This window comes from Sinohyriopsis cumingii, chromosome 12 (assembly GCF_028554795.1).
Source record: "Sinohyriopsis cumingii isolate HCF-2022 chromosome 12, ASM2855479v2, whole genome shotgun sequence".
Lineage (NCBI taxonomy): Eukaryota > Metazoa > Mollusca > Bivalvia > Unionida > Unionidae > Sinohyriopsis > Sinohyriopsis cumingii.
Window position 1 is genome coordinate 8,830,288 of NC_142972.1, and position 23,746 is coordinate 8,854,033.

A 23,746-nucleotide genomic window follows, 5' to 3' on the forward strand; every position below is an offset into this window, starting at 1 on the left:
ATTGTATATTTCTTAATTAGTACTTACTGTTGCTGTCAACGAAAGGTATTGACCCATTTAATGTCATCAGGATCTCAAAACAAGTGCATTTAAGTCACAAGAGAATTGGTGCACGAAGTTAGGATGGTCTAGCTTGAAATATCGCGTTGATTCTTAAAATAAGTCATGCGAGAAAGGAGAGAAGTGTCCTCCGTTGCATTATTATATAGTTCATGTATGGCAAGTAAATTGTAAGCAGCCATATGATCCCCTCTGATGATGAATAAATGTGCACATGACACAAGCCTCGAACCGTAATTGTTATTCTGTGTCCTAATCTGAATTTGGAAACAAATATTTTTTTATCGGTACCTGGTTGTTCATTTTATTACATGGGTTATTATCAATGGGAACCCAGGTATACAGGTACCCTTTGGCATCTTTACCTGTTATACCAGTAGTGTTACTAGTGAACCGTTGGCTTTGGTGTCAGTGTCAGCATGATGTCTTGAACAGTATCAGCTATAGTGTAAGCTTGCATATCCCATTTAAGTTACAGCATTTAGATTGCAACTTATACAACAATTAGCATACACATGGCAAATTCATCTGCAGAAATGTGTTGGTCATTTAAATTTTGGGTGAGGTGTGGGACCGTGATTTTCTTTTAAGCTGAAATATTTACATTTCTTTTCTCTCAAGGTATTTATTACTTTTACCAGATAATATCATGGATATAATATGCTGTTATTTCACTTAAAATCAGAGCAAAATATTTGTCCAACTATTGACAGACAGAAATTAAACAAAGAAGTGTCAGGCCCCTGCCCATGTACTGTATGTACATTGAATTGTTGAGTCCCTAATAGAACTGTGATATACCAAGTACGTCACAGTACTTTTAGAAATATTGTGGTATATAGTGGTGCAAAATGTTTCAACGTATGCAGCTCTACTCAGCTTTTAAAAAAATGTGTTGCTGTGCTGTAAAGGACCAAAGCAAACTAAACCAAAACAATTTTAATATATTTTTACATTTTTGAGTGAAAGGATATGGCTAAAATGTTTGGGATTTTGACATTTCAATCCATGGAAGTCCAGGATTTCCAAAAATGAAAAATTCAAAACATTAATGGAACTGTTAATGTATGATCATAAAAGCACCATTAATTTCTCAGATCCTTGGCAAATACAACACATTGTAAACTCCTCCATAATTATTACCCCAGGTCTTGTTCCTAGATTTTGGAGTATCTGGAAGATATTTTGTTAGAAAATTTAGTCATGGATCCCAGATTTCTATTGCCTTAGATATCTTTGTTATTCCCTGACACTACTCTAAATGTCGACACACAGATAAAAATTATTTACTTGAAGTAAAGATTGTTAGACCTACACCTTACAGATCATAATGTTATTAATACATACCTTACAGATCATAATGTTATTAATACACACCTTACAGATCATAATGTTATTAATACATAACTCACAGATCATAATGTTATTTATACACAACTCACAGATCATAATGTTATTAATACACAACTCACAGATCATAATGTTATTAATACACACCTTATAGATCATAATATTCTTAATATACACACCTTGCAGATCATAATGTTATTAATACATACCGTACAGGTCATAACATTATTAACACACACCATAAAGATCATAATGTTATTAATACACACCATACAGATCATAATGTTCATAATACACAGAATATATATATCATAATGTTCATAGGACACACCTTACAGTTCACAATGTTTGTAGTACACACCTTACAGGTCATAATTTTTATAATACACACCATGCAGGTCATAATGTTTATAATACACACCTTATAGGTCATAATGTTCATAATACACACCATACAAGTCATAATGTTCATAATACACATCTTACAGGTCATAATGTTCATAATACACACCATACAAGTCATAATGTTCATAATACACACCATACAAGTCATAATGTTCATAATACACATCTTACAGGTCATAATGTTCATAATACACACCATACAAGTCATAATGTTTATAATACACACCTTACAGGTCATAATGTTCATAATACACAACTTACAAGTCATAATGTTCATAATACACACCTTACAGGTCATAATGTTATTAATATGCACCTTACAGGTCATAATGTTCATAATACACACCATACAAGTCATAATATTCAAAATACACACCTTACAAGTCACAATGTTTATAATACACACCTTACAGATGATAATGTTCATAATACACACCTTACAGGTCATAATGTTCATAATACACACCATACAAGTCATAATGTTCTTAATACACGCCTTATAGATCATAATGTTCATAATACACACCTTACAGGTCATAATGTTTCTAATACACACCTTACAAGTCATAATGTTTATAAAACACACCTTACAAGTCATAATGTTCTTAATACACACCATAGAAGTCATAATGTTCATAATACACACCTTACAGGTCATAATGTTCATAATACACACCTTACAGGTCATAATGTTCTTAATACACACCTTACAAGTCATAATGTTTCTAATACACACCTTACAAGTCATAATGTTTTTAAAACACACCTTACAGGTCATAATGTTTCTTAGTAAACACCTTACAAGTCATAATGTTCATAATACCTTACAAGTCATAATTTTCATAATACACACCATACAGGTCATAATGTTCATAATATATACCTTACAGGTCATAATGTTCATAATACACACCTTACAGGTCATAATGTTCATAATACACACCTTACAGGTCATAATGTTCATAATACACACCCTACAGGTCATAATGTTCATAATGTACATTTTACAGGTCATAATGTTATTAATACACACCTTACAGGTCATAATGTTATTAATACACACCTTACAGGTCATAATCTTCATAATACACACCTTACAAGTCATAATGTTCATAATACACACCTTACAGGTCATAATGTTCATAATACACACCTTACAGGTCATAATGTTCATAATACACACCTTACAGGTCATAATGTTCATAATGTACATTTTACAGGTCATAATGTTATTAATACACACCTTACAGGTCATAATGTTATTAATACACACCTTACAGGTCATAATCTTCATAATACACACCTTATAAGTCATAATGTTCATAATACACACCTTACAGGTCATAATGTTCATAATACACACCTTACAGGTCATAATGTTCATAATACACACCTTACAGGTAATAATGTTCATAATACACATCTTACAGGTCATAATGTTATTAATACACATCTTACAGGTCATAATGTTATTAATACACAACTCACAGATCATAATGTTATTAATACACACCTTATAGATCATAATATTCTTAATATACACACCTTGCAGATCATAATGTTATTAATACATACCGTACAGGTCATAACATTATTAACACACACCATAAAGATCATAATGTTATTAATACACACCATACAGATCATAATGTTCATAATACACAGAATATATATATCATAATGTTCATAGGACACACCTTACAGTTCACAATGTTTGTAGTACACACCTTACAGGTCATAATTTTTATAATACACACCATGCAGGTCATAATGTTTATAATACACACCTTATAGGTCATAATGTTCATAATACACACCATACAAGTCATAATGTTCATAATACACATCTTACAGGTCATAATGTTCATAATACACACCATACAAGTCATAATGTTCATAATACACACCATACAAGTCATAATGTTCATAATACACATCTAACAGGTCATAATGTTCATAATACACACTATACAAGTCATAATGTTTATAATACACACCTTACAGGTCATAATGTTCATAATACACAACTTACAAGTCATAATGTTCATAATACACACCTTACAGGTCATAATGTTATTAATATGCACCTTACAGGTCATAATGTTCATAATACACACCATACAAGTCATAATATTCAAAATACACACCTTACAAGTCACAATGTTTATAATACACACCTTACAGATGATAATGTTCATAATACACACCTTACAGGTCATAATGTTCATAATACACACCATACAAGTCATAATGTTCTTAATACACACCTTATAGATCATAATGTTCATAATACACACCTTACAGGTCATAATGTTTCTAATACACACCTTACAAGTCATAATGTTTATAAAACACACCTTACAAGTCATAATGTTCTTAATACACACCATAGAAGTCATAATGTTCATAATACACACCTTACAGGTCATAATGTTCATAATACACACCTTACAGGTCATAATGTTCTTAATACACACCTTACAAGTCATAATGTTTCTAATACACACCTTACAAGTCATAATGTTTTTAAAACACACCTTACAGGTCATAATGTTTCTTAGTAAACACCTTACAAGTCATAATGTTTATAATATACACCTTACAAGTCATAATGTTCATAATACCTTACAAATCATAATTTTCATAATACACACCATACAGGTCATAATGTTCATAATATATACCTTACAGGTCATAATGTTCATAATACACACCTTACAGGTCATAATGTTCATAATACACACCTTACAGGTCATAATGTTCATAATACACACCTTACAGGTCATAATGTTCATAATGTACATTTTACAGGTCATAATGTTATTAATACACACCTTACAGGTCATAATGTTATTAATACACACCTTACAGGTCATGATCTTCATAATACACACCTTACAAGTCATAATGTTCATAATACACACCTTACAGGTCATAATGTTCATAATACACACCTTACAGGTCATAATGTTCATAATACACACCTTACAGGTCATAATGTTCATAATGTACATTTTACAGGTCATAATGTTATTAATACACACCTTACAGGTCATAATGTTATTAATACACACCTTACAGGTCATAATCTTCATAATACACACCTTATAAGTCATAATGTTCATAATACACACCTTACAGGTCATAATGTTCATAATACACACCTTACAGGTCATAATGTTCATAATACACACCTTACAGGTAATAATGTTCATAATACACATCTTACAGGTCATAATGTTATTAATACACATCTTACAGGTCATAATGTTATTAATACACATCTTACGGGTCATAATGTTATTAATACACATCTTACAAGTCATAATGTTCATAATACACACCATAGAAGTCATAATGTTCATAATACACACCTTACAGGTCATAATGTTCATAATACCTTACAGGTCATAATTTTTATAATACACACCATGCAGTTCATAATGTTTATAATACACACTTTATAGGTCATAATGTTCATAATACACACCATACAAGTCATAATGTTCATAATACACACCTTACAGGTCATAATGTTCATAATACACACCATACAAGTCATAATGTTCATAATACACACCTTACAGGTCATAATGTTCATAATACACACCTTACAGGTCATAATGTTCATAATACACACCTTACAGGTCATAATGTTCATAATGTACATTTTACAGGTCATAATGTTATTAATACACACCTTACAGGTCATAATGTTCATAATACACACCTTACAAGTCATAATGTTCATAATACACACCTTACAGGTCATAATGTTCATAATACACATCTCATAGGTCATAATGTTCATAATACACACCTTACAGGTCATAATGTTCATAATACACATCTTACAGGTCATAATGTTATTAATACACACCTTACAGGTCATAATGTTATTAATACACATCTTACAAGTCATAATGTTCATAATACACACCATAGAAGTCATAATGTTCATAATACACACCTTACAGGATATAATGTTCATAATACACACCTTGCAGGTCATAATTTTTATAATACACACCATGCAGGTCATAATGTTTATAATACACACCTTATAGGTCATAATGTTCATAATAGACACCATACAAGTCATAATGTTCATAATACACACCTTACAGGTCATAATGTTCATAATACACACCATACAAGTCATAATGTTCATAATACACACCATACAAGTCATAATGTTCATAATACACACCTTACAGGTCATAATGTTCATAATACACACCTTACAGGTCATAATGTTCATAATACACACCTTACAGGTCATAATGTTCATAATGTACATTTTACAGGTCATAATGTTATTAATACACACCTTACAGGTCATAATGTTCATAATACACACCTTACAAGTCATAATGTTCATAATACACACCTTACAGGTCATAATGTTCATAATACACACCTTATAGGTCATAATGTTCATAATACACACCTTACAGGTAATAATGTTCATAATACACATCTTACAGGTCATAATGTTATTAATACACACCTTACAGGTCATAATGTTCATAATACACACCATAGAAGTCATAATGTTCATAATACACACCTTACAGGTCATAATGTTCATAATACACACCTTACAGGTAATAATGTTCATAATACACATCTTACAGGTCATAATGTTATTAATACACATCTTACAAGTCATAATGTTCATAATACACACCATAGAAGTCATAATGTTCATAATACACACCTTACAGGTCATAATGTTCATAATACACACCTTATAGGTCATAATGTTCATAATACACACGTTACAGGTAATAATGTTCATAATACACATCTTACAGGTCATAATGTTATTAATACACACCTTACAGGTCATAATGTTATTAATACACATCTTACAAGTCATAATGTTCATAATACACACCAAAGAAGTCATAATGTTCATAATACACACCATACAAGTCATAATGTTCATAATACACACCTTACAGGTCATAATGTTCATAATACACACCTTACAGGTCATAATGTTCATAATACACACCTTACAGGTCATAATGTTCATAATGTACATTTTACAGGTCATAATGTTATTAATACACACCTTACAGGTCATAATGTTCATAATACACACCTTACAGGTCATAATGTTCATAATACACACCTTATAGGTCATAATGTTCATAATACACACGTTACAGGTAATAATGTTCATAATACACATCTTACAGGTCATAATGTTATTAATACACACCTTACAGGTCATAATGTTATTAATACACATCTTACAAGTCATAATGTTCATAATACACACCAAAGAAGTCATAATGTTCATAATACACACCTTACAGGACATAATGTTCATAATACACACCTTGCAGGTCATAATTTTTATAATACACACCATGCAGGTCATAATGTTTATAATACACACCTTATAGGTCATAATGTTCATAATAGACACCATACAAGTCATAATGTTCATAATACACACCTTACAGGTCATAATGTTCATAATACACACCATACAAGTCATAATGTTCATAATACACACCTTACAGGTCATAATGTTCATAATACACACCTTACAGGTCATAATGTTCATAATACACACCTTACAGGTCATAATGTTCTTAATACACACCTTACAGGTCATAATGTTCATAATACACACCTTATAGGTCATAATGTTCATAATACACACGTTACAGGTAATAATGTTCATAATACACATCTTACAGGTCATAATGTTATTAATACACACCTTACAGGTCATAATGTTATTAATACACATCTTACAAGTCATAATGTTCATAATACACACCAAGGAAGTCATAATGTTCATAATACACACCTTACAGGACATAATGTTCATAATACACACCTTGCAGGTCATAATTTTTATAATACACACCATGCAGGTCATAATGTTTATAATACACACCTTATAGGTCATAATGTTCATAATAGACACCATACAAGTCATAATGTTCATAATACACACCTTACAGGTCATAATGTTCATAATACACACCATACAAGTCATAATGTTCATAATACACACCTTACAGGTCATAATGTTCATAATACACACCTTACAGGTCATAATGTTCATAATACACACCTTACAGGTCATAATGTTCTTAATACACACCTTACAGGTCATAATGTTCATAATACACACCTTACAGGTAATAATGTTCATAATACACATCTTACAGGTCATAATGTTATTAATACACACCTTACAGGTCATAATGTTCATAATACACACCATAGAAGTCATAATGTTCATAATACACACCTTACAGGTCATAATGTTCATAATAGACACCTTACAGGTAATACTGTTCATAATACATATCTTACAGGTCATAATGTTATTAATACACATCTTACAAGTCATAATGTTCATAATACACACCATAGAAGTCATAATGTTCATAATACACACCTTACAGGTCATAATGTTCATAATACACACCTTACAGGTAATAATGTTCATAATACACATCTTACAGGTCATAATGTTATTAATAAACATCTTACAAGTCATAATGTTCATAATACACACCATAGAAGTCATAATGTTCATAATACACACCTTACAGGTCATAATGTTCATAATACACACCTTACAGGTCATAATTTTTATAATACACACCATCCAGGTCATGATGTTTATAATACACACCTTATAGGTCATAATGTTCATAATACACACCATACAAGTCATAATGTTCATAATACACATCTTTCAGGTCATAATGTTCATAATACACACCATACAAGTCATAATGTTCATAATATACACCTTACAAGTCATAATGTTCATAATACACACCTTACAGGTCATGATGTTCGTAATACACACCTTGCAGGTCATAATGTTCTTAATACACACCTTACAGGTCATAATGTTTATAATACACACCTTACAGGTCATAATGTTCATAATACACACCTTACAAGTCGTAATGTTCATAATACACACCTTACAGGTCATAATGTTCATAATACACACCTTAGAGGTCATAATTTTTATAATACACACCTTATAGGTCATAATGTTCATAATACACACCATACAAGTCATAATGTTCATAATACACATCTTACAGGTCATAATGTTCATAATACACACCATACAAGTCATAATGTTCATAATACACACCTTACAGGTCATAATGTTTATAATACACACCTTACAGGTCATAATGTTTATAATACACACCTTACAGGTCATAATGTTCATAATACACAACTTACAAGTCATAATGTTCATAATACACACCTTACAAGTCATAATGTTCATAATACACACCTTACAGGTCATAATGTTCAAAATACACACCTTACAGGTCATAATGTTTATAATACACACCTTGCAGGTCATAATGTTCATAATACACACCATACAAGTCATAATGTTCATAATACACACCTTACAGGTCATAATGTTGATAATACATGATTATAGAAAAACTGTCATTACAGTAGTTTTCTGTCCCTGGGATTCCTAGTAGGGGTGTTAAGGGGTCATGTATGCAAAATCTGAAATACAATGACCAAACTTCATGTTATGTAGAAATAGCAGAAAAAAATGCATTTTATATTACACAGATAATACATTATTCATATTACTTAGATAATACATTATTTATATTACATAGATAATACATTATTTATATTACATAGATAATACATTGATTTTTACTTTGGTTGCTATCTGGGTGTGTATGTGAATGTGTGTGGTTGAGAGTGTTTATTATAATATGCAGTGAAAAACATGGGATTTTGTTCATACTACACTCGCATATATATATATATATATATATATATATATATATATATATGCCAAGTGACTTTCTTTAAATTAATCAACCTTTTAAATAAATTTCATTTTTTAATTTTTTTTATTTCAGTGCTTGACATTTTCTTTACTTTATAGGTGACAGTGGTAGAAAGCTGAGGCATCCCAAACGCTTTATGGCTATCCCCAGTCCAATTATTGCTGTTGAATGGTGGAGGGTATGTCTTAAGTATTTTTGCACATGCAATAAGATATATACTCATTCTTTCTATGAAGCTGACACATAAGAGGTGGGGTCTCCGAGTGGCAGAGTGGTCTAAAGCGCTCTCTGTTTTACGGATCACTGCCATCTCACCTCTGTCTGCGCTGGTTCGAGTCTCGGATTCAGCCAATGTGGGTATGTGAGAAAGCTTGCCAGTAGCTTCTCGTGGGTCGGTGGTTCTTTCCGGGGTTTCCTGGGTTCTTCCTCTGCCATTAATACTCGCTGCCATGTATAGCCTATTGTGTGCTGGAAATGGCGTTAAACCCAACAACAATAACAACAACATAAGAGGTATATAGAGTTCCCTTCTTGATGTAGGTGAATATATCTGAAAGTGTAAACTGCTATTTTTGTTACATCAGACCATCATGAAAATCAGACTAACAAGTAATTATCTCCAAGATTTTGTACTGCATACATTAACACCACACTATATTGCTACAGGATTATATTATAACAGGATATTATTACTGACACCTAAAACACATTTTATAGTGACAGGATATTATTACTGACACCTAACGGCATATTATATTATGACAGGATATTATTACTGACACCTAAAACACATTATATTTTGACAGGATATTATTACTGACAGCTAACAACACATTATATTGTGACAGGGTATTATTTTGACAGGATATAATTACTGACACCTAAAAACACATATTGTGACAGGATATTATTACTGACATCTAACACATTATATTGTGACAGGATATTATTAGTGACATCTAACAAGACACTATATTGTGACTGGATATTATTACTGACATCTAACACATTATGTTGTGAGAGGATATTATTAGTGACACCTAAAAACACTTATTGTGACAGGATATGATTACCGACATCTAAGAACACATTATATTGTGACAGGAAATTATTGCTGACACTCAACATCACATTAGTTTGTTACACAATATGATTGCTGACACCTAACACAACATTATATTGTTACAGGATGTGATTGCTGACACCTAACACCACACTATATTGCAACAGGATATGATTGCTGACATATTTTTACTTAATTATTTGACCATCAAGGCACCATATTGACCGCAAAGTTTATAATTCCCACATCATTCCTGCATTAATTTAGTTATTACAGCATTTGACCATCAAGGCACAACATTGACTACAAACATTATAATTCCCACATCATTCCCTCATTGATTTTAGTTATTACAGCATTTGACCATCAAGGCACCACATTGCATATTGAGCTTTTAAAAAAGTATATGATTTTCTTCAAACAATTCTCACCATTATTGCAACTCTATATTCTCAAACTAAATGGTAGATAAAGCAAAACCATCAAGTTTTCTAAAACTTAACAAATAATTTAATTCTTTTAGTTACAAAATGGAAATTTAAAAGGAACTTACACTATTGTGAACTAAATCTAAAATTTCCTAAAAGTTCAATTACAAGTCTTATAGAGTGTTCCATATGAATTCCAGGCCCTCTGTGTGCTGCTGTACCAACAGTCTTGATTTATCAGAGTGGCATTGTCCAAAATGTCCTTGAATGAATTAACAATAGTTCCAGAATATTGATTTTCTCCAGACTGTTATATGAGTACATTGTAATGCCGAAAATCAATTTAAATGAATAGTTCCTCTCAAACTAAATCTAAACACAACATTAAATACATCTGCATACTGATGTTTAAACAAAAATAAGGCTCAGGAATTAGGAATAAATCTGATTGCTCATTTCTCTCTCTCTCTCTCTCTCTCTCTCTCTCTCTATATATATATATATATATATATATATATATATATATATAAATGCAATAAACTGTCAACGAACATTGCAAAACTATTATCTAGCTAGCATGAGTGCTTTCAACTCTTTAATGAGTCTTTTTCAAAGGCAAATACAAAACATAGACAAGACAAACAAATAAAACAGAAAAATGGTAATTTTTGCGAAACTTTACATGGCTGTTTCTACAGGAATTCAACCTATTAACTTTATTATGTTTCATCTAATTTATTTCAACTTGTTGCTGATACTGGAAAATATTTGTATCGACCTAGAAATTGATAAGACATAACAACATCTGGTATTTTATGTAAATTTATGTAAGCGCAAATTATATCCCGGATATTTCATTGCTATAGTAGTCATAGGCTATTAAGCAAATTTAGAGAATTATTTAAAAGAAAATATGTTGGCTGCAAAAGATAATTTTATTTGTGCATGGTTGTCTTTTTCTAAACTGTTTAGTTTCAATGTTCTAAGGCGGCATATCCAGTAAGATTCCTTTTCTTTCCTAGTTTGGGGACTCCAGTTGGGGTTGTGAGCAATTGCAATGTTATATCACTGAAAGTGTGGCCAGGGGAGAAGTGGTGAAAAACCTGTCAACATATGATAGAGATCAGGACAATTTCTAGCACAGTGACTAGAGAAAAATTAAACATACATGGTCCAAATAAAGCGTGCAAAACAGAGAATGTAATTTATCTCATCACATGTCGGATCTGTGGCATCCAATATGTCAGAGAAACTGAAAAGCTAAACAAAAGGATCAGCCTTCATAGATCTGATTGCATGACAAAGAAGCTGTACAGAAGCCTGGTCGCAGAACACTTCTCCTCCCCTGGCCTCAAAAGTCACCAACAGATGTATCATTTAACATATACAAAGCAAGAAATTATGTATGTCTTAGTAGGAAAGTTTTCTGGATGCTTTTAATCACAAAAACTTATATGTTGGATGCATCATTCAACTTGTATGTTTGATGCAGTATTGTTCCAACAGTATTGTACATTTCTTTTCTAACTTTCGAACAGTTGTTTTTTCCACAATGATTAAAGTTTCACAATACATTTTCACAATTTCAGATTTGTTTGGATGAAGCTCAAATGGTGGAATGTACAACAACAAAGGTAAGAAAAGTTTTATTATAAGGATATTGGCTGCATACAGATTGATAATTAGTACACAACTCCAGGTGATGTTATATATATTTCAAAAACTTAAATCTATATGCTGTAGTTGACAACAAAATTATTTACTTTTGATATTTTGATATCCTATACTTAATTTCCTACTGACAAAAAGCACATGAACTCTAGATGCAAGGTTAGGTTATCAGGTGCTGACAAAAAGCACATGAACTCTAGATGCAAGGTTAGGTTATCAGGTGCTGACAAAAAGCACATGAACTCTAGATGCAAGGTTAGGTTATCAGGTGCTGACAAAAAGCACATGAACTCTAGATGCAAGGTTAGGTTATCAGGTGCTGACAAAATAGCACATGAACTCTAGATGCAAGGTTAGGTTATCAGGTGCTGACCAGGTAGTCATCTGTTTAATAGAATGAGGCTCAAGAAAATTCTGCAAAACACATTTTTTCAGAAAAATTCTTGAACTCTAATGAATGGAAGCATGTATGGTTTTTTGTATGTTTTTTAATATATTAGCATTAAGTTCTGTGGGAAATGGATTAGTGGACCCATTCCTACATGAAAACACTGCTACTTTGACATTCATTTTGATGATCTTGTTATTGCTTTTCCTTCGGAATTGATGGTAATATCAACTTTGGGTTTTTACCAGTAGACAGATTTTAAATTGAAAAGTATAAGAAGACTTTATTGCAAGTGAGTTAGTAACTCAACCTTTTTTTTTCAATGGTTATTTCAAACGTCAAGAAAACATGCAACTTTCTTTATTTTAGACAGCCGAGATGGCACTGAGATTGACATCAGTCAACAGATGGTGTGTTACTGGTACACCGATACAGAAAAAAGTAGCTGGTGAGTCACATGTCACTTCATGCTATTCTCATGGGAAACAAGATGCCACCTTTTTTAGGATGTGTCATTAATTGCTGGTGATGAGTATAACTGATCAGTGTTACATTAAATGTTAATGGATAATCAAACTTTAGAACCTAATGTCATACTGAATAGCTCCCTCTTTCTCTCATCATTTAAATGCTGACATCATTATTATGCTTGCAAGTTTCATTATGAAAAATCTGAGTAATTGATAGTTGAATAGAAGATACCCATTAGGAGAGTCCATACTACATGAAATAGATTCCTGTTTAATTTGCATCTTCTGAGCTCTGGCAGCATTGGAGGCTAGGATGTGATGATATTGGAGGCTAGGATGTGATGATATTGGAGGCTAGGATGTGATTATATTGGTAGAATGTGATGATATTGGAGGCTAGGATGTGATGATATTGGTAGGATGTGATGATATTGGAGGCTAGGATGTGATGATATTGGTAGGATGTGATGGTATTTGTAGGATGTGATGCTAGGATGTGATGACATTGGTAGGATGTGATGATATTGGTAGGATGTGACAATATTGGAGGCTAGGATGTGATGATATTGGTAGGATGTGATGATATTGGAGGCTAGGATGTGATGATATTGGTAGGATGTCATGTTATTGGTAGAATGAGATGATATTGGAGGCTAGGATGTGATGATATTGGAGGCTAGGATGTGATGATATTGATATAATGTGATGATATTGGAGGCTAGGATGTGATGGTATTGGAGGTTAGGATGTGATATTGGTGATGGCAGCATTGGAGGCTAGGATGTGATGATATTCATAGCTGCCAACCCTCACAAATTTGGTGTGAATTTCACAACTTTTTCAGCGATTCACGGATTCACGCCGCAAGCCAAAAATTCACGAATTCTCTAATCCTCAATTATTTAAAATCTTTAATAAAATAACCGATTTCCCTTTAAGCACTAGTCATGATATTCGCAGTTGCCGAAACGGTCTGGTATTGCTGGTCGCGATATTAGTAGATCTGCAGCCGATTAGTACAGTTGGCCTGGTAGCAAACATTTTAGCCTATTTTAATCTATATGTATAAGAGTAGTTTTACAAAGGCTTTTGAGAGAAACTGGGGCCTAACCGGAATTTTGCTCTGCGCATGTGTCACCGTCACTGATTTGAGTTACGGTTCAGCATCGCATGTACGATTTTGAAAATGTCTTCACCACTAAGAAAAAATAAGTGTATTACTCAAAAAGTGAAGTTTAATTTGGAATATATAAAAAATTGGCCATGCATTCTGCCATTAAACATTGATATTCATCATGCATTTTGCACTCAGTGTGACATTGCAGAGACGATGTGAGAAAGCACGTCGGTTGCAAAAAACACGTAGAAGTTGGTAAAATTAAGAATTCACAGATTGCAGCTCCGGAATATTTTAAACAATTGGCAGAAGAAATGCAGGCTACCAGCGCTGAAGCATTATTTGTAAGTTTTCTTGTCGAACACAATCTACCTTTATCAGCTGGAGACCATGCTAAACATTTGTTCTGACAAATGTTGCCGGACTCGAAAATCGATTCCAAATTTTCATGTGGAAGGACCAAAAGTGCTGCAGCTCCTGTGCATTCCTCACAGCAACAGTGCAAGCGAAAGTGTATTTTCTCTAGTGAGGAAAAATAAGACTTTATGGCCTCCTTAGCTGCAGAAAATTTGTCAGTAATTTTAGTCACCAAGATCAACCAGCTGGCAAAAAGTCTTAACTGTTTAGAAAACAAATTTACGATCAAGCAGTTGAGGAAGTTCAAGTCTGCCACAGTATCATGTCTTGATAAATAAATATTTCTGCATATATGTAGTGTTTTAGTTTTATATTGCGAACTTGATATAGTGTAGTATTGACGGTCAGAGTGGATGGAGTTATTGTCATGGTATTTTTCACGAATTCTTGTCCAAATTCACGATTTTTTATCCCTATTTTCACTAATTGTGAGCCTGGAAGGTTGGCAGCTATGGATGTTGGAGGTTAGGATGTGATGATATTGGTGATGGCAGCATTGGAGGCTAGGATGTGATGATATTGGAGGCTAGGATGTGATGATATTGGTAGGATGCGATGATATTGAAGGCTAGGATGTGATGATATTGGTAGGATGTGATGGTATTTGTAGGATGTGATGATATTGGAGGCTAGGATGTGATGATATTGGTAGGATGTTATGATATTGGAGGCAAGGATGTGATAATATTAAAGGCTAGGATGCAATGATATTGGTAGGATGTGATGATATTGGTAGGATGTGATGGTATTTGTAGGATGTGATGATATAGGTAGGATGTGACATTATTGGAGGCTATGATATGATGATATTGGTAGGATGTGATGATATTGGAGACTAGGATGTGATGCTATTTGTAGGATGTGATGATATTGGTGATGGCAGCATTGGAGGCTAGATGTGATGATATTGGTTGACATGGGCTGATAAGTTTATTGTCCCACCTTTGAACTTCACCTCTGCATCACTTTTAATGACAGATGGAAAGGTTATCATTTAATTTTGTCTATCTTGGAGAATTCCAGCCAAATATGCTGCCAGATGAATGATTTTGCCTTTTTATCCAGACTTTCAGACATTGTTTTGCAGTTTGAGAACAACAGCCATTGAAAGGAACAAAATATTTATATGTAACAAATGAAGGCTGAAGTAAAAAAAAGTTTGTTAATATGCTATTTATAAAAGTACTGCAAAAACTGGTTCGTTGTCAGTGTACTGTGGTACACATATTGGCAGGATCTGTGCCACAGTAATATACTATTAAAACTACATACCTCTGGTAAACATACCAGTGGGTACTTAGATATCCATGTAGAATTTAATGTCTGTGGATAGGCTTCTAGTAGTATGTGATAAAATCAGATGTTGTGATATAAAGCTGGTGATGCAGATATCACACTGTTAATTCATTATATCAGTATCACATGATATTAACATAACATTTGAATAATGTTTCTTTGAAACTCTGTTATTTTTATAAAGGTAATATTAGCAACCTCTTCCTGCTTGAAACACACTAAAGATACTCAGTGGAACATTTGATGATAGCGAATCTTCATCACTGAGAAGCTCCAGTTACTTGTGTCTTGATTTCAGTATGATGGTGTTTAGCTTCCTGATGACTCAGATTGACTTGAGTCTGGATTGTCCAATCAGTATATCACAACAATGCTGCAGTATATTGAAACATGATTTTCATTTCATTACCCACCACTACAGGCTTCCTAAAGTGTATGTTAATGCAGCCTTTAGTGATCTTAAATACAATTTTGTTGTTCAGATATTTAATGTTAAAGCAGTTATATCAGCCTGTTCATTCATGATGAGCAATCAGCACCTTAGCTGTTATTGTAAAACATTCTTATGAAAATTATGGATTGCTGTGGTCTTTTACAGTAGAAAAATGGCACTAACCTGGGTCAGTGTTTGGTCTAATTGCCAGTGCAGGGGTAGGTAAATTTTTTCCAGTATGCAGCACTTTCATTGTGACATAATGCGACATTCAATCCAGTTTTTGCCCTGTCACACCTGTTGTTAGCCTCATCAGAAAATGTTGACATACTTTAATATTGATTTTATCATATGTATATCTTGAGGCATTGATATCTTATGTATTTTAATGATCTTCCAAAGAATATTGAATGACAATCAGTGAAATAAAGTGAATAGTCACCACTGAATACATTTACAGTTGATTTCTCTAAAATGTCACCTATTTACTGAAGTATTTTGTACCAAATACATACATGACCAGAATGACTATTACTTTAATGGAAAGAAAGTGTGAAAAGCCTGTATGCTGTGGTAAAGGTAAAAATTCATGCATCTCTTCAGAGGTCACCTTGTCTAATTTCAGAATAGTATATTTTTCCATTTCCCCTCAACTCCCTCAAGAGATACCACTACTTTTATAAGGACAGTTGTCATTGGAGAAGGCTTTTCACTAGTTTTTCTACTTTATTTTCAGATCTGTATGGTCTTATACTGTTCCTGGGACTAGATCCCTACTGGGTACAACAGTGGTGGAAAGCTCTCATCTATGAACCATTCTGTTATGGAGTGAAAGACCCTATGTATGACCTTATGTGCCAGGTTCTGTGGAGGACTGCCAAGAAGGATATTATTGACCAGGTAGCTATCTAAACAATTTCCCAGAATATTTTCGAACTGCAGATGCATTTCAAGTACTCTTTTTCCCTCATATTTTGTTGGTCTGTCTCAAAGTTTTGTCTCAACTACATTGGCAGATTGTGAGACATAGGTTTCACTTTTTATTGCTTAGTGATGGTGAAAATGATATGTAGGGAGAATACATCATAGACTGGTTCACTTGCATGTGTCATTATCCTCCAGTAAGCTTCCCACTTGCCTGTCTGTGTATCAGTCTTAGTCATTTTCATCTTGAACTGACCTTTCTGCATACCTATCCATTCATTTTTCCTTTTCTGCATGATGACTTCAGTTCTTCATCATCCACTGTCAACAAGCTTTGTCGATGGCTTGTACCTGAGATAAGGAAGAACCCTATCTATTTTTGGGTCAAGAGGTCAAAAGTCATGATAAATGACTGAAAGAAGAAAAATGGTTTCCTCACATTAATACAAGTTCTGCATTATATAATTGGATCAAACTTTGTGGATACCTTGTACTTGGGGTAAGGAAGAATGAACTTAATTTTTAGGTCAAAGGTCAAGGAGGACACTGCGACGGAAAGAAAATTTAGTTTTCTTGACAATAACATTAGTTATATATCTTCCTGTTTCTGGACCAAACTGTGTTTAGTTTGTATTTGGGGTAAGGAAGAAACCTATGAATTTATGATTCAAATGGTTGAAAGTCAAGGTCACTGTGACTGAAAGAAAAAAAGTTTTTGCACAGTGATATTAGTGCACCTTGTATAAACTTTGTTGATGGCTTACATTTGGGGTTAGGATGAAAGCCTAACTGTTTAGTGATCAAAAGGTCAAAGATCAAGGTCACTGTGACTGAAAATATAATAATAGTTCCTGTACAGAAATGTCAACCCAAGTTAGTGGATGATGTGCATTTTGGGTAAGAAGGAAGCCTGTTGATTTTGAAGTCAAAAGGTTGAAGGTCAAAGTCAGTTTGATTAAAAGAAGAAAAGTTGCAAAAATGCTCTAGTTCTTGACCATTGACGAAAGCTCATGGAGGTCTTGCTCTTAATGAATGGAAGAGGCTTGTTGATTTTGGGATCAAAAGATCAAGTGTCAATATAATTGTGATTCAAACAAAATTATGTTTTTGCAGAATAACTTTTGCACTAAAGTGTGTTGTTGTTGTTAATGGCTTGCGCTTAGCGTAATAAAGAAACATTTAGATTCAGGGCTTTTGAGGTCATGGTCACATTAAGTCGAATAAGAAAGCAAATATTTCTGCACAGTAAGTTTAGTTCATGACCACATACCTTGACCAAACTCCTAGATCATTGGGACCCATTGGTTTTCAGAATCAACCATGCCTTACTAGTTTCTGTATAGTGGTCTGTTAAGTTTGGGTACAGCTATAATTTGGAGTTCATAGTACTCTTGCTATATTAATGCTGTGGGACCATTGTACCTTATGTCATATAAACACTACAATTTGAAAGATATTTCTCACCAGAGTCCTTGTTCTTGAAGCACTGCAATTTGAAAAATTTCCACCATAGTCCTTGTTCTTAAACACTGCAATTGGTATATTTTCCACCAGAGTCCTTGTTCTTGAACACTGCAATTTGAATATTTCCCACCAGAGTCATTGTTCTTACAACACTGCAATTTGATTGATATTCCTCACCAGAGTCCTGTTCTTAAAACACTGCAATTTGAGTGATATTTCTTACCAGAGTCCATGTTCTTAATGCTGCAATTTGAATATTTCCACCAGAGTCCTTGTTCTTAAAACACTGCAGTTTGAATATTTCCCACTATGGTCCTTGTTCTTAAAACACTGCAATTTGAATGATATTTCCCACCATAGTCCTTGTTCTTAAAACACTACAATTTGAATGATATTTCCCACCATGGTCCTTGTTCTTAAAACACTACAAATTGAATGATATTTCCCACCATAGTTCTTGTTCTTAAAACACTACAATTTGAATGATATTTCCCACCATAGTCCTTGTTCTTAAAACACTACAATTTGAATGATATTTCCCACCATAGTTCTTGTTCTTAAAACATTACAATTTGAACGATATTTCCCACCATGTTCCTTGTTCTTAAAACACTAAAATTTGAATGATATTTCCCACCATGGTCCTTGTTCTTAAAACACTACAACTTGAATGATATTTCCCACCATAGTTCTTGTTCTTTAAACACTACAATTTGAATATTTCCCACCGTAGTCGTTGTTCTTAAAACACTACAATTTGAATATTTCCCACCATAGTCCTTGTTCTTAAAACACTACAATTTGAATGATATTTCCCACCATAGTCCTTGTTCTTAAAACATTACAATTTGAATGATATTTCCTACCATGGTCCTTGTTCTTAAAACACTACAACTTGAATGATATTTCCCACCATAGTTCTTCTTCTTTAAACACTACAATTTGAATGATATTTCCCACTGTAGTCATTGTTCTTAAAACACTACAATTTGAATATTTCCCACCATAGTCCTTGTTCTTAAAACACTACAATTTGAATGATATTTCCCACCATAGTCCTTGTTCTTAAAACATTACAATTTGAATGATATTTCCCACCGTAGTCGTTGTTCTTAAAACACTACAATTTGAATATTTCCCACCAAAGTCCTTGTTCTTAAAACACTACAATTTGAATGATATTTCCCACCATAGCCCTTGTTCTTAAAACACTGCAATTTGAAAGATATTTCTCACCAGAGTCCTTGTTCTTAAAACACTGCAATTAGAGTATTTCCCACCAGAGTCATTGTTCTTAAAACACTGCAGTTTGATTGATATTCCTCACCAGAGTCCTGTTCTTAAAACACTGCAATTTGATTGATATTCCTCACCAGAGTCCTGTTCTTAAAACACTGCAATTAGAATATTTTCCACCAGAGTCCTTGTTCTTAAAACACTGCAATTAGAATATTTCCCACCAGAGTCATTGTTCTTAAAACACTGCAATTTGATTGACATTCCTCACCAGAGTCCTGTTCTTAAAACACTGCAATTTGAATGATATTTCCCACTATAGTTCTTGTTCTTAAAACATTACAATTTCAATGATATTTCCCACCATAGTCCTTGTTCTTAAAACACTACAATTTGAATGATATTTCCCACCATAGTTCTTGTTCTTAAAACATTACAATTTGAATGATATTTCCCACCATGGTCCTTGTTCTTAAAACACTACAATTTGAATGATATTTCCCACCATGGTCCTTGTTCTTAAAACACTACAACTTGAATGATATTTCCCACCATAGTCCTTGTTCTTAAAACACTACAATTTGAATATTTCCCACCATAGTCCTTGTTCTTAAAATACTACAATTTGAATGATATTTCCCACCATAGTCCTTGTTCTTAAAACATTACAATTTGAATTTTTCCCACCATAGTCCTTGTTCTTAAAACACTACAATTTGAATGATATTTCCCACCATAGCCCTTGTTCTTAAAACACTGCAATTTGAATGATATTTCCCACCAGAGTCCTTGTTTATAAAACACTGCAATTTGAATGATATTTCTTACCAGAGTCCTTTTTCTTAACGCTGCAGTTTGAATATTTCCATCAGAGTCTTTGTTCTTAAAACACTGCATTTGGAATGATATTTCTTACCAGTGTCCTTTTTCTTAATGCTGCAATTTGAATATTTCCAACCATAGTCCTTGTTCATAAAACACTACAATTTGAATATTTCCCACCATAGTCCTTGTTCTTAAAACACTACGATTTGAATGATATTTCCCACCATAGTCCTTGTTCTTAAAACACTGCAATTTGAATAATATTTTCCACCATAGTCCTTGTTCTTAAAACACTGCAATTTGAATATTTCCCACCAAAGTCCTTGTTCTTAAAACACTACATTTTGAATATATCCCACCATAGTCCTTTTTCTTAAAACACTACAGTTTGAATATTTCACACCAGAGTCCTTGTTCTTAAAGCTCATAATTTACTATAGATTTCAATCTCTCAGTCCTGGTACAAATCATTGGCAACCAGTAATTATTAATTTGTAATATTTTACTTTGCTTTATCCTGAGTTTCATATGCTTCTCTTTTTTTAAGATGTGAGTTGTCGGAACCCATTATCAGTTCAAACAATTGATATTCAGATACTTTTGCCAGGTAGTTCAAGCAAAATACTTTTCACTTAATTACCCCATTATTTGTGTGATTTAGGTCCATTTGTCAGGGCAGTTCAAGCAAAATACTTTTCACTTAATTACCCCATTATTTGTGTGATTTAGGTCCATTTGTCAGGGCAGTTCAAGCAAAATACTTTTCACTTAATTACCCCATTATTTGTGTGATTTAGGTCCATTTGTCAGGGCAGTTCAAGCAAAATACTTTTCACTTAATTACCCCATTATTTGTGTGATTTAGGTCCATTTGTCAGGGCAGTTCAAGCATTATGCCATTCATGTAATTACTTAATATTTTTTCTTCATTCAGATCCATTTGCCAGGTCAGACAGAGAATGTCCACTGGTTGACATTTTCCCCAGTTGAAGATCACTTTTACCGCAGACAGTACCATGAATGTGCCAGACTGGCAATGGAGGTATTGATTACCTACTAGAGAGCATGCTTGTGTGTTTCAAGCACAAGACTGGTCATTTCATATTCTGTGTGAATTTAGGGAATCAAAACTATATCATCTGATCCACTGTGTTTGAAATTAAAGCTATCATAATTATATACATCCAGCTTTGTAAAAATTGTTGATAATTAGGCTTGATCTTTTACTCATTATCCTGTGAACTGCAATTATCCATTCATTGTGAATCAACTTCATTAATGAGGTTGCAAGATTCACTGATGCAGAGCACTCATCATCACCATTAAGATCTTCCATTTCTGTGATGGCCTCCATGTCCTGTTTAGCATACCAGCTGTGGAATTTTTTTTTTTTTATTCTTGTTTGTTTTCTCTCTTTATTGTCAGGTCTAGTGGTTGAAATTGATTTGGATATGAGGCAGATACAAGCATGGGAGTGATTCCACTGACTTTTAATTTAGCTTGCATCTTTGCACATTGGTGGTGTCGGGGCCCTGAGAGGCCGAGTGGTCTAAAGCGCTCTCTGTTACAGATCACTGCCATCTCACCTCAGTGCAGTGATCCATAACGGAGAGTGCTTTAGACCACTCGGCCACTCGGGGCCACAAAAATGGCATTAAACCCCACAACAACAACAACAACAACATTGGTGGTATCAGCTTTCTTTGATGTTCAGCACTCAGACAAAAACACTGTGTACGTGATTGGTCTTGGCAGGTGTTTTTATTTGTGCTCATAGAGGCGGTAGTATTATTTGGTGTTGTTGGCAGCATCAGCTTCCATTGGTGTTACAGGTATTCAATAGGACAAAACAAGGTGTTAGTATTAAACATTCAGGTCTTTGCTTTGTGCTCATGCATGTAGTAGTATTGTTTTAAACATTCAGGTCTTTGCTTTGTACTCATGCATGTAGTAGTATTGTTTTAAACATTCAGGTCTTTGCTTTGTGCTCATGCATGTGGTAGTATTGTTTTAAACATTCAGGTCTTTGCTTTGTGCTCATGCATGTGGTAGTATTGTTTTAAACATTCAGGTGAACAGCGTTTGTGTTGGCATAGTTTCATTCTTTTGTATACTTTATTTTTGGGGTTTTATGGATGTTAAACCCTGAAATTAAATACCTACAAATATGCAAACTTTGACATGCAATGTCATGAATTTGACTACCCCAAATATGTCTCTTTTTATGAACCACAAAAAGAGTCCTATGCAACTAAATGATACTACAGTATACTAATTACTAGAAAACCACTGGTCACCATCATGTCACTCATGTTACCTGGCACACACAAATGTTTTTCTGGTAAATAATCCTAATTATGGTGAATTAAA

General features: G+C 33.3%; 1 protein-coding gene across 1 annotated transcript in view; it reads left to right on the forward strand.

The window, feature by feature from the left end:
- The window catches only part of LOC149785982 (E3 ubiquitin-protein ligase SHPRH-like), a 166,862-nt gene that overhangs the window by 55,751 nt on the left and 87,365 nt on the right, over window positions 1-23,746 (forward strand). The window contains exons 9-13 of the mRNA XM_089976242.1: window positions 9,743-9,822; window positions 12,725-12,769; window positions 13,564-13,642; window positions 17,664-17,827; window positions 22,311-22,418. Coding sequence (XP_089832368.1) covers window positions 9,743-9,822; window positions 12,725-12,769; window positions 13,564-13,642; window positions 17,664-17,827; window positions 22,311-22,418 — 476 coding nt within the window. The remainder of the gene's footprint in view (window positions 1-9,742; window positions 9,823-12,724; window positions 12,770-13,563; window positions 13,643-17,663; window positions 17,828-22,310; window positions 22,419-23,746) is intronic.